The 12,500-nt window shown below is 45.1% G+C and overlaps 2 protein-coding genes across 2 annotated transcripts in view; both read left to right on the forward strand.

Moving 5' to 3' along the window:
* Positions 1 to 1,026, forward strand: part of celf3b (cugbp, Elav-like family member 3b) — a gene marked incomplete at its 3' end in the record, with an annotated part of 56,983 nt that extends 55,957 nt beyond the window's left edge. Inside the window, exon 8 of the mRNA XM_083633609.1 lies at positions 964 to 1,026. Within this exon, the coding sequence (XP_083489735.1) occupies positions 964 to 1,026 (63 nt within the window). The remainder of the gene's footprint in view (positions 1 to 963) is intronic.
* Positions 1,027 to 8,567: 7,541 nt separating this feature from the next.
* Positions 8,568 to 12,500, forward strand: part of cers2b (ceramide synthase 2b) — a gene marked incomplete at its 5' end in the record, with an annotated part of 16,417 nt that continues 12,484 nt past the window's right edge. Inside the window, one exon of the mRNA XM_083636218.1 lies at positions 8,568 to 8,740. Coding sequence (XP_083492344.1) covers positions 8,568 to 8,740 — 173 coding nt within the window. The remainder of the gene's footprint in view (positions 8,741 to 12,500) is intronic.

The following is a 12,500-nucleotide window of genomic DNA, read 5'->3' on the forward strand; positions in this document are numbered from 1 at the left end:
AGAGAGAAGAGAGACAGAGAGAACTTCCTCTCTCCCTCCCCTGCCAGAGGCATCCTTCATTTTTATTGGATGAGTAAAATGGTCAGAGTCTGGTCACATGCTCCCATGGGCCAATGGGATGTGGAGTCAGGGCTGCTGTGGGGAAAAGTGCTTCAGCCTGCTGGATTCATGGATGATCTGAACAAGTATTCCTAAAAATACACTTCAATCCTAAATGGCCTCCACACAAATGAGTCATCCTTGTTTAGCTGCGCATGTGTGTGTGTCCTCCTTGCTCTTGTGTGTGTGTGTGTGTGTGTGTGTGTGTGTGTGTGTGTGTGTGTGTGTGTGTGTGTGTGTGTGTGTGTGTGTGTGTGTGTGTGTGTGACTGAACATGTGTACGAGTGTGTGTCAACCCCACTTACTGATACACTTGACAGTTTATAGCCAGTGATGATTATTACAGCAAATCAGTGCTCCAGAGCAAAGTCAGCACGGTCTGACCCCTGAAACATGCCTGCGCTGTCCCTGTCACTGCTGCCCTTTGAACCATCTCTATTTCTGTGTGTAATCTGCTTTTGCTTAGGTTACTCTGCTTTTACACACACACACACACACACACACACACACACACACACACACACACACACACACACACACACATGACCACACACACACACACACACACACACACACACACACACACACACACACACACACACACACACACACACATGACCACACATGCACGTGCTGTTGGTTAGAGCTACTGGAGGTGGATGAGAAGTGAGATGTAGTGCCACTGAAGTGGAAGAGCTGGGAAAAACATGTCACCCCCCTTCCCACCTGAGCCTGTTGAGGGGGTTGTGATGGCCGGCCATGCTGCTGCAACAGGAAACATGGACCATGACTAACCTGACGTGATGTGGAAAATAACTGACAGACTCAGACTCAACCATGACACCATCTCCCAGGCTGTGTCAGAGGTTCAGACTCAACCATGACACCATCTCCCAGGCTGTGTCAGAGGTTCAGACTCAACCATGACACCATCTCCCAGGCTGTGTCAGAGGTAGGATCCATGACACCATCTCCCAGGCTGTATCAGAAGTAGGATTGGGCGATGTCAGCCAAATAACCATCACGATGGTTCCACACTGAACCATCACGATGGACGATGGAATCGTCCATCGCGCCAACCCTAGTCAGAGGCCTGCTGTGACTAGAAGCACCTACATCTGACAACTTTCAATGAGACGTCCCAAACCCGGCCAGCAGGGGGGCAGGGCTGCAGGGGGGCAGGGCTGCAGGGCGGCAGGGCTGCAGGGGGGCAGGGCAGCAGCCTCTATGAAGGGAAGAAATTAATATTACCAATCAAACATTAGTGCTGGATGGTTGTGCCTGCATCTAAAGGGCTTGTATGGGACTAAAGGTGAAGATTAGTCTCACTTGCCAGACCCTCTCCCTACAACGCGGGAGAGTCTGGCTGTACTGGCTGGCACTCTGGTAGTGGGGGAAAAAAGGTTTACCTTTACAACCAAACACCGAAAGTACCAAGCAGGCACATTCCAGATCCAATCGTTTTCAGCGTGTAGCAACGAGCTAGCATTGTTGATGTTGTTTCACAGCGGCTCAGCCATTTGAGATCGACAGATTTGTCACGGAGGGAGCGGAAAGGAAATCCATATATGGTCACAGCCGGTCAGTCAGAGCGGGTCAGAGCCAATGGCAGAGCTTGCAGGGAGCGGAAAGGGATTTTCTTCTGCTGCCGACTGAAATGGACGCCACCAATGGCAGAGCTTATAGCAGCAGCCTGTTCCCATGCAGCCAGACTTCTCTCCCGGCAGGGAGGGAAGTCTGCCAAGCGACACTACAGGAAGATAGACACAGTTGAGGATACAAACAGAAGTCCATCTGTTCCCACTGAGCACTTAAACCGTTGATGCGTTAGCTCTCATGATATAACCCAGCTTCTTTTTTAGCAATGCAGACCAGTTTTAGACCTAGCAGTAAAGAGATTATTTATTACATATTTACTGTAAACTAGAGGGAACTCAGTAGAGTGCAGACCTCTGCCAACCTTTCTACAACGTTTTGTGGTCTTACGTGAATCCGTTTGGATTGGAACCATTGCCATGCCCCCTTTTGGCCAGTGGGCACGGAAAGTGAATCAGTTCGTCCTTAGTCCTTAGTCTGACTGACTGGAAGCAGGTTGTGGGGATAAGCTCTGCCTGACTGGAAGCAGGTTGTGGGGATAAGCTCTGACTGACTGGAAGCAGGTTGTGGGGATAAGCTCTGCCTGACTGGAAGCAGGTTGTGGGGATAAGCTCTGCCTGACTGGAAGCAGGTTGTGGGGATAAGCTCTGACTGACTGGAAGCAGGTTGTGGGGATAAGCTCTGCCATTGGCTCCGACCATTTCAGTCAGAGCGAAGTGAAATGCCTTTCCGCTTCCTGTGTGTTGCTCTCCAATGCCTCCGCCGCTGTGAAACAACAACAACACTAGCTAGCAAGGTAGCGTTGCTAGACGCTGAAAATGTCAAGTTTTGACGAAGATTTGGATTGTGCAATAAAGCAGCCAGGCCTGCTTGGTACTTTTGGTGGATGGTTGTAAATAGTGTCCTCTAGTAAGAGAGTGGCGTCAGCGGAGGACCAAAATGCAAGAATCATTAGCCAATGAACAGCCAGGAATGGGTCTCGCGCTACTTTTGCATGCTAAAATAAAACCGATAATGTACAATTTGATTCATTTCAAGGGATGAAAAACCCTTTCAAAGTACAACACTGTCTATTTTGATGCAACTCGACAGTGCTGCTTTTTTTTACTGAAGAGTTCCACTTTCTACTTCCTGGAAAAAAACTGGTCCATTGGAGTGAATGGAGCTGTCGGAACTCTTCTATTATACGGCTCTGGTTGTAAAGATAACGGAGCATTTATTTTCCGCTATACCAGAGTGAGAGTAAGAGCAGCCAGACTCTCTCCTGTGCTGTGACAGCAGGAAAGAGTCTGGTAAGTGAGGCGTGATTTCTAACCCCACATAGGATAAGCAATAACCACGCCCTGTGACGCTGGGATTGGCCAGGAGCATTGAAGCTTGGGACTAAAGCACCTAGGGTTTTTCATCTTTTAAAATAAAGATGTTTAAAAAACTATTGCTTGTTACATTTTCAGTGCTGTACCTTTTCTCTGGGTAAGAATTGAGCTTGAAATTAACGATATGATACATTATATTATATGAGCTATTAGGGATGCACCGATATGAAAATTTTGGCCGATGCCGATAACCGATATTAACATTGCTGTTATGGCCGATGACCGATATTTACCGATGTCGATATGATCTGTATAAAACCACATTTTTATGATCATCACATTTTGTACATACTGAAAAACACATGTTAACACTGAATTTGAAAAAGTTATGCATTTCTTTATTTGCAAAGCCTTTGGAAAAGCCCATAAATCATAGATTTACTGCATTATTTCATATCAATGTGAAGAATTTGGCTGATAATGATAACCGATATTAACATTGCAACATCTGACCGATACCGATATGACCGATATGTTAAAAAATGACCAACATCGGCCGATACCGATATGATTGCCGATATATCGTGCATCCCTATGAGCTATGAACGTGAACACAACACCGTTTATATTATTGCATGTTTTTGTAGATTGTGTAGGCTACATTGTGTAGATTACAATTATTATACTTATTATTATTATTATTACTATGCTAAGGAAGGTAGGTGACCATAATTCATTTCAATGTCCGCTCTCAATGTCCGCTCTCGAAATCGCTGTCCGTTCTCAAGAGCTATTCAGTTGGTTCATGAAATCGCTGGGCTGCGTGCCCTCCAGTGTTGCTCCTGGCCAATCCCGGCGCCACAGGGCGTGGTTATTGCTTATCCTATGTGGGGTTAGAAATCACGCGTAAGTGAGACTAGTTTGTCCTTGGCCGGCCAGTGGCCCATGACCAACCCTTCTACCAAGTTTTGTGATGTTACGTGAATCCATTTGGAAGTTAGGCACCTTTTTGTGATTGGCCACTCCCTTTTGGCCAGTGGGCATGGAAAGTTAAAGGTCCCAATTCGTGCAGCTGTAACCTCTTAAAAACGTGTGTCTCTGGTCCATAAAACATGATTCTGGATTAATTTGTCGAAAATATAGCAACCCCGTTCGTTCGTTGTCACTTCCTCATCTCGTCGCTTCCCAAGAATGGTCTGTTTCTATAATATATTCAGAACTAACAGTTCCAATCAGATTAGCGTCCGTGGACCAGCACGCTAGGTTGTGTCCACAACTAACGTTAGCAACGAGCTATCGCTAACTTAACGGTTGCTACGCTAAAGAGGACATCTCAAAATGCCTAGACTTACCGAATGCACCTCCGCAGTTGCTGGATCATGTACAGTTGGCGTCGCTCCAGCTAGAAGTGTTAATTTTGTGGCTATAGACAAACTGGTGCAGGTAGCTTGTGTGAGAGAGACCGCGCGCAGTATGCTTAAGGACCCGCCTGACGTCACATTAACCCGTCTGGGGGAACAGAGTGTAAGGGGCGTGGCTTGAAGGAGACTGCAGGGGGAAGCTGGATAGGGACAAATCCAACTCTGGCAGTTCTGAGGTTGTGACCACTCATTACAGGGAGGGATGACAGCAGTATATATGCATTTACAAGTAAAAACAGCTTTTGCACAGAATGGGACCTTTAATCACTTCGTCCTTGGCCCACGGCCAACCTTTCTTTTTTTGTGATCAATTGTTTTTTATTGCAGGTCAACAACAATCTTCATGATACAATTTACAAATGAAGAGTTAATTTGCAAAAACAGGTAAACGCCATTCTTAAAATGAACAAACAACTTTTATACTCCCTGGAGTGCACATAGAAAACATTATTGAGGTGATTCATGGGAAAATTATCAGATGAATATGTTTTATTTATTATTGATAATAAAGATTTCCCAAAAATAAATGAATTACAGTAAATACATCAATATATAAAATAAAATGATAAAAATCTAAATGGAGATACCTGTTTTTGCAAATGAACTCTTCAAATACATCCCCCCCCCCCCCCCCCCCCCCGATCTCGGTAAGTAGTCTAAATAGGTCTGTTATTAGAGAGGCAGCTTCCTTCCTCCTTGGCCTTGTTTACCCGCGCTGTGGACAGTTCCAGCATAACCACATCCTGAAAATAACCTAACCATTTTTTTATGTACAGTTTGTGTGGCGGTAACCAACGCTGTACTATCAGCTTTTTAGCTGCGGTTAACCCCGCGAGCCATAATTTGCGTTGTCTCTCACTCAATACAATGTGCGAATCATCATTAAGAAGGATTGGTTCGAGCGGTATAGCAATTAATTATTAATTAATTAATTAATTACATCAGATAGAATTGATGTCACTTTCTTCCAAAAGTCATAGACCTCTGGGCATTCCCATATCATGTGTTTAAACCATACATGGGCAACATACGGCCCGCGGGCCGTATGCGGCCCGCGGGCGCCCCCTGTGTGGCCCGCGATGGAATTGCAAAAAAAAAAATTTTTTTTTTTTTTTTTTTTTTACAGTGCACCTGAACGCAACATGCAAGATACCCGCTGGATAAGTGTCCAAATGTTCATGTCATTCTGGCCAATACTCCATTTCTGTTATAACATTTCAGTCTGGAATATGGAATATCTTTCAATAATATTTATGACTGAAAGGCTAAAAGTAATCTCATGTGTAAGAAATTACTATTCTACATTGAAGTAGAATATAATTAACTTGTTGGTTTTGGATTTATTTAGCTTCAAGAGTGCATTTTTGTTCTTGTGTGACCCTCAACACAGGCTTTGAGAAGCCCGGGCCACTTACTGATACTTATGCTTAAATTAACCCACTCATATTCTGGTTTATTTCAAGAAAAACATTTAGGCTAGTGGAAATTCTGGAAATGCAGCCATATTGTCAGGTGGTGAAAAAAGTTAATTTCAAGCCCTGCAGGGAGAGCAGGTGGTGACATAGGAGTGAGTGAGAAAAGGATCAAATATTGGTGGTTAAGACTGAATAATGACATCACAATTGTTAATTTAAAATGAGTTATTCCTCTAAACCTGGCTTCAAATGCCCCAAATTTTTCACACTGGCGCCGTTCAGCCCTCAGCAAAATCTGGTAGTGAGGAAATTTTTTTGTGGCCCTCTCTATCATCAAAGTTCCTGGGTTACGGCATGACAACATTTGTTCGGCCCCCGGCAACAATCTGGGTTTCTCATGTGGCCCCCCATGAAAAATAGTTGCCCACCCCTGGTTTAAACGTACCAGGTGTATTGAGAGAGCACAAATCACAATTAGGGCTGGCTACCAGTTTCATATGAAATCTTGCGAGTGGTGTACTGTATAGTAGGCCCTCTGACACAGCTTAAAGTGGATTCATTGATGGTTGGGGTTCTTTGACGTTTTCCCACCACGACCAATCTTTCTAAAGTTCGGTGCAAATCCGTGCATATCTTTTGGAGATATCCTGCAGACCAACAAACAGACAAACAGGCAGACAGACAGGCAGGCAGACAGACAGACAGACAGATAAACAGGCAGACAGACAGGCAGACAGATAAACAGGCAGACAGACAGGCAGGCAGACCAGACAGACAGACAGGCAGACCAGACAGGCAGACAGACAGACAGATAAACAGGCAGACAGACAGGCAGGCAGACCAGACAGACAGACAGGCAGACCAGACAGGCAGGCAGACAGACAGACCAGACCAGACAGACAAACATGCAGACAGACAGACAGACAGACAGACAGACAGACAGACAGACAGACAGGCAGACAGACAGACAGGCAGGCAGACCAGACAGGCAGGCAGACAGACAGACAGACAAGCAGACAGACAGACAGACAGACAGACAGACAGACAGACAGACAAGCAGACAGACAGACAGACAGACAGACAGACAGACAGACATCGGAGCTGATTCTGGCGCAAACTGGCTGCCGGCGGAGGTAACAATGAATGCATTAAACAGTATGAAAAATATGCACAAATATGCAGAGCAATACAAGATAAGTTACCCCAGAAAACAAGACCAACATTTAGCAGACTTTTAATTCTAATCCTTTATGTATTTGATCTATTGTCTATAACCATTTACCACCATCAATGTAAAATTGCTCAATGGGCTTATTTTTGGTGAATCCAGTCACTGGAAACAAACAAGTTGCTGTTCATAAAACACACAAACCACTAACTCCTCCTCTACTTTAATTAATAGTCCTGTGCATAAGAGCATCTCTCTCTTTTGTGTGCATGTGTGTGTGTGCGTGTGTGTGTGTGTGTGTGTGTGTGTGTGCATGCATGCGTGTGTGTGTGTGTGTGTGTGTGCATGCATGCGTGTGTGTGTGTGTGTATGCGTGTGTGTGTGCATGTGTGCATGCGTGCATGTGTGTGTGCGTGTGTGTAATGACAGCTGCATAGTTGAGAGAGAGCCAGGCGTGGTCTAAGGGAGAACATTACACATGGCCTGGGCTCTCTTGGCCAAAGGGGAATCCTTCTTGATTTGTGGAGGGAGCAGAAGGGTGGGGATGGGAGGGAGGGGGAGGGAGTGAAGTGGTCTACGGGGGAGGGAGGCTTTGGCATTTTACAGTCCAATGGGTGGAATGGGAAGTTAAATTAGCAAAGAGACTCTAGAGACAGAGCGTGTGTGGGGGTGCGCCCTCTCTGCTCTGCACATATGGCCGAACCATGACTCACATCCTTTAGATGCTAGTTCTCTTACCACCAGCCTCGCTCGCTTTCTCTGCCACTCCCTGAACAGAAAGTCGTGTCTGTATTCCCTGGGTAAAAGTAAGTCTCATAGCAGCTGTCAGCGCTCGTGTTCAGAGAACGAAGGAAAAGATTTGCTCAGCTCTTGGTCTGCTTTCTTGTCCCTCATGCGGGCCTCGTCGGTTCTCTGTACTCTGTTATATGCATTAGGAAAAACGTCCAGCCAGGCTTCCACTGCGAGGGAAACGCTAGCAAATCATTAAGAGCGCCATCATCCAATTCTTCTCGTGGCACCAACGATTCCTCTTGCCACACACATAGGCAGGCCTGTACAGCAGATGGCCTCAAAGCCCCAGATGGCTTCAGATGTGAGGGGGCACCACCTCTATTTGCTGAAACTCTTTGAGTCTTCCATCCTAAGCCTAATAAAGACATACAGTAGAAGGAGGGCTGGCCAATAATTCAATATGATCGTTTATCGTCTTTTATTGGAATCATATCGTGATGATATGGTGATTTTGGAATATCGTGAGCAATTGTAATGTCTAAATTGATACCGATGAGCAAGTTTGATTTAAAATCTCAAAATGATTGGTATAGAATGAATTGTACTAGGAATATTATTTGGAAAAAAATGATATCACATCTAACTTTACCATTCAGTTCAATGGGATGAACATTAATAGGATTATTTAACATGTGATGTTGCATAATGTGAGCCATGCTATGACACAACGGTACAGAAGAAATCCTTATGATGATCGTTGTGATAATGCTTTCAACCATATCGGCCCTATGCTAAGGCCCTGTGTGGTGTGTGTTGCAGGATGCTGTGGGGGCTGAGCGAGTGGTTCTGGCAGGAGCGACTGTGGTTCCCAGAGGGCCTGGGCTGGGCCGACCTGGAGGACCGGGACGACCGGGTCTACGCTAAGGCCGGCGACCTCTGGGCGGTGCTGCCCATCGCCGTCGTCTTCCTCATCATCCGCCAGATCTTCGAAAGGTCAGCCCGTCTTCCATTCTGTCTTTCCATCAACCAGGATAGGAAATTAGCGTGGACTCGGGGCAAAATGCCCCAAAAAAATAAATAATAATAATTGCCAGTGGAATTGCGATGACGTTATTTGCAAAGCATGTCCGGATTTTGTTAATAATAATAATACTTGATTGGATTTATATAGCGCCTTTGAAGACACTCTTGAACGCGCTTCACATATCAGGGGAGGGAACTCTCATCCAAAGGACGTTGCTCACTCACAGGACAGAGTCCCTGTCTCTGCCCTGGGGCATTGGGGAGATTATTCATCAGATCAGATTATTCATTCAGACCATTCGAACCAAAGGAGAAGAGCACCTCCTACTGGTCCTCCAACCACCATGGACCGCAGGGCGCTAAGAAGAGTGAGGCGCGTGGCCCAGCACGTAACAGGATGTGAGCTGCCAGAACTGCAGGAACTGTATAACCAGCGGTGCCTCAGGAGGTCCCTGAAGATCATCAAAGACACAAACCATCCCCACAACAGCCTGTTCTCCCTGTTACCCTCAGAGAGGAGATACAGGGTCCCAAAAGCACGCACAAATCGCTTGAGAGACAGTTTCTTCCCGCAGGCCACGAGACTCCTTAACATATGTTTAAAGTATGTACATGCCATGTGCACCTATGTGCAGTGAATATGCCACTGTCTTTGACTTGTCTTATCACTCTACTGCCTTATTGCTTGTTGTGTCTCTTGTTTTCCTGCACCCATATGCCTTGTTATTTTGTACTATGTTGTAAACGGAGTCTACAGCACAAGAATTTCACACGTGATACTTGTACTACGGAGTGACAATAAAAATCTTGAATCTTGAATCTTGAACACCACTTCCAGCACCAGTCTCCCATCCAAGGAGTATCCTAGGCCAGACCTGCTTAGCTTCCCAAAGAACGCCAGTAATGTAATGCAGGAGCCGGGCTGTGAATCTTCACTGCCCTCACTATTCCATTTGATTACGATTCAGAGGGCTACGATTCGATTCGATTACGATTATCGATGCATCTCGATGCATCTCGATTAGAGGTCTTCACGGGTCCAAAATCACGGACCCGGACCCTAATGGACCCGGGGAATTTGTGCCCGAACCCGTAATGGACCCGTCTATTATTAGACATCTGAGACCTGGCCCCGTTCAGAACCGATAAATGTCGGACCCGGACCCGGAGTGGACCTGTCTATTATTACAAATCTGAGACCCTGCCCCGTACAGATCCGAGAAATACCGAGGCAGAGACTAGTGGTGTCGACGTCAAAGTTGCTTGTTAACTGCTACAAGTTGTATATCAAATGAAACTTTGTGCATCTTAACGTTATAGCATTCTCCCCTGGTTGATGCTGCCTAACGCTACTTAGATAGTACAGTGGCAGTCTCTCTATGCTACCGCCGTTCCTTCGCCCAAAAACACACACAACAGCGCTAGAAACAATCACATACATGTTGTGACTTGTGTACTCACCATGCGATCATCGAATAATAATCCAAAAGTACGGGAAACAGTCATCTTCAATTAAATCCATAGCGAGAGGAGCCAGCAAGAGGGTTACCTCTCTGCAACGAAAATCACTTCCTCGTTTGCCTGAGGCGCATGTGTGCGCATGTGTACGCATGTGGTGGTCACATGCGCCTCATGTAAACGGGGATGTCATTTTCATTGCAGATGGGAACGTTCTTTGCTAGTTATTTTCTCTATGGATTTACTTGCAGTTTGTGACAACAAGCCTCACGTGTGCTGTTTTGATGCGTTTCTCTCGTGATCAGCGCTGATCGCCGGGTCCACTCGGGTCTTATTGGACCTGGCATTTCACTGTCGGAGCCCCGAGACCCGTGACAATCGCTACCGGAACCGACCCAGACCCGGAGGCACTTCTTTTGAATGGACCCAGACCCGGCTGGGTCCGGGTCGGAACCTCGGGTATTCGGGGGGTCGGGCATACCCGAAGACCTCTAATCTCGATGCATCTTAAATCGATGCATCACTTTTTTCTGCAATACATGATTTATTTGTTCTCACTTTCTTTTTTCTCACTGTGTGGCTACTTTTAAAATAAAAGTGCATTTGGAATTGCATTGTATTATGATCCATAATTAAAATAAACAACTGCATGTACTTCCATTATATTTTATTTGATTATAAAAAATAAAATAAAAATCGATTTTTGACATTTGTGAATCGATGCAGAATCATGCACGTCCGCATCACGATGCATCTTATAATCGATTATTTTTGACACCCCTGGTTCTGTATTTGCAAAGCGCAACTTGAAAATGGCCAGCTAGGCATCCGTACCTTCACAACCCCCACCCCCTCCACCCTTTGGTCCCCCTCCTCCTACTAGCGTTATTTACTGTACCTCACTGACAGGCAGCGCAAGCTAGCTGGCCAGCTACTTCACTAGCTAACATTAACTTGAGAATATGCGTTTAAATACGCAAACCACCCACTAAGTCACGACTAGAAACACATTGAAATGAAATTGAAACAGTCACGACGCGCACATTTTCGCAGCTCCAGTTCCATAAGAGAATTCCCCATTCATTTTCTCCAGATGTTTTGAATAGTACTTATACGAGGGATCAGCCAAGCAGCATTTTGGTAAACAAACCGCGTCACTGGGTGGCAACGGCAATGGAACCCTATGGAGCCCAAGGGTTCCATTGCCCGAGGCTTGAATGTCTGACTCTAGCCAGTTAACTCCGTTTATATTTTAAAAACTGCAACAGTTCACACAACTTTAACACGACATGCATATATTATACATCAAACTCTTGAGCTACTTCTGCTCTCACTCAGAATGTCAAAATATAAGCGATGTCATGTATAGTTTTTGAGATATTAACGTTTGTTTGGGTTCCGCATTTCTGGGTGGCAAGTGACGTCACGCTGATTCGTCCTATATAAAGAGTTTTAAGCCTGAAACCAAGCCAACCAGAAACAAAATAAATAAATTCAAATAAAACGAGGGGAATTGAAAGTATAATTCTTTTTGGTTTGTTTTGGCTCAGAGTCAAATGTTTTATAGTCAGTTATGATTCAGTAGCTGGCTGGTTGACTTGGTTCCAGGCTTAAAACTCTTTATATAAGGGTTTTTCGAAACATCTATGGAGAAAATGAATGGGGAATTCTCTGATGGAACCGGAGCCGCAAAAAATTGGCCGAGGCATGCTAGAAATGAGCGCGCATAGCCCGTGATTTTTCTAGTTTGATCAAATTGCCCTGGAAATGATCCAAAATGCCCCAGAACCATTATTTCACAAGGGCAAAAAAGAGCCCTTGTTAAAAAAAAGGTACATTTTCTACCCTGCTCTAAAACCCTCATCGATGTCTTTGTTTACACATCCGCCTTTGCTGTCTCGTTTTCTCTACTGTTCCTCTGTGTCCCGTCTTTTCCCTGGCAGGCTTCTCCTCTTCCTCTCCTCCTCTCTCTCAGTCTCTCCATCGTTTGTCTCCTCCTCTGATCTGAAATTAGATTCTGTCACTTGAGCCGCAATTTTATCTCTTCCTGCTTTCTCTGAGTCATTCCTTGGTTCTCCTTCCCCTGCCCCCTACTTTAAAATAAGTAAAGGTACATTCTGTCAATTATCAATTACACAAATACAGTGCTACGGTTTGCAGCAGCTAATCTTTTTTCTTTTTCTTGTATCGGATGATCGTTACAGAGTCAACCTATGTTTTATTGTTAATACCAATAATCTCCCCTCCTCCTAACCTAATTTATTTTTGGTAT

Source organism: Poromitra crassiceps (genome assembly GCF_964638095.1).
Source record: "Poromitra crassiceps genome assembly, chromosome: 1".
NCBI classification, from domain to species: domain Eukaryota; kingdom Metazoa; phylum Chordata; class Actinopteri; order Beryciformes; family Melamphaidae; genus Poromitra; species Poromitra crassiceps.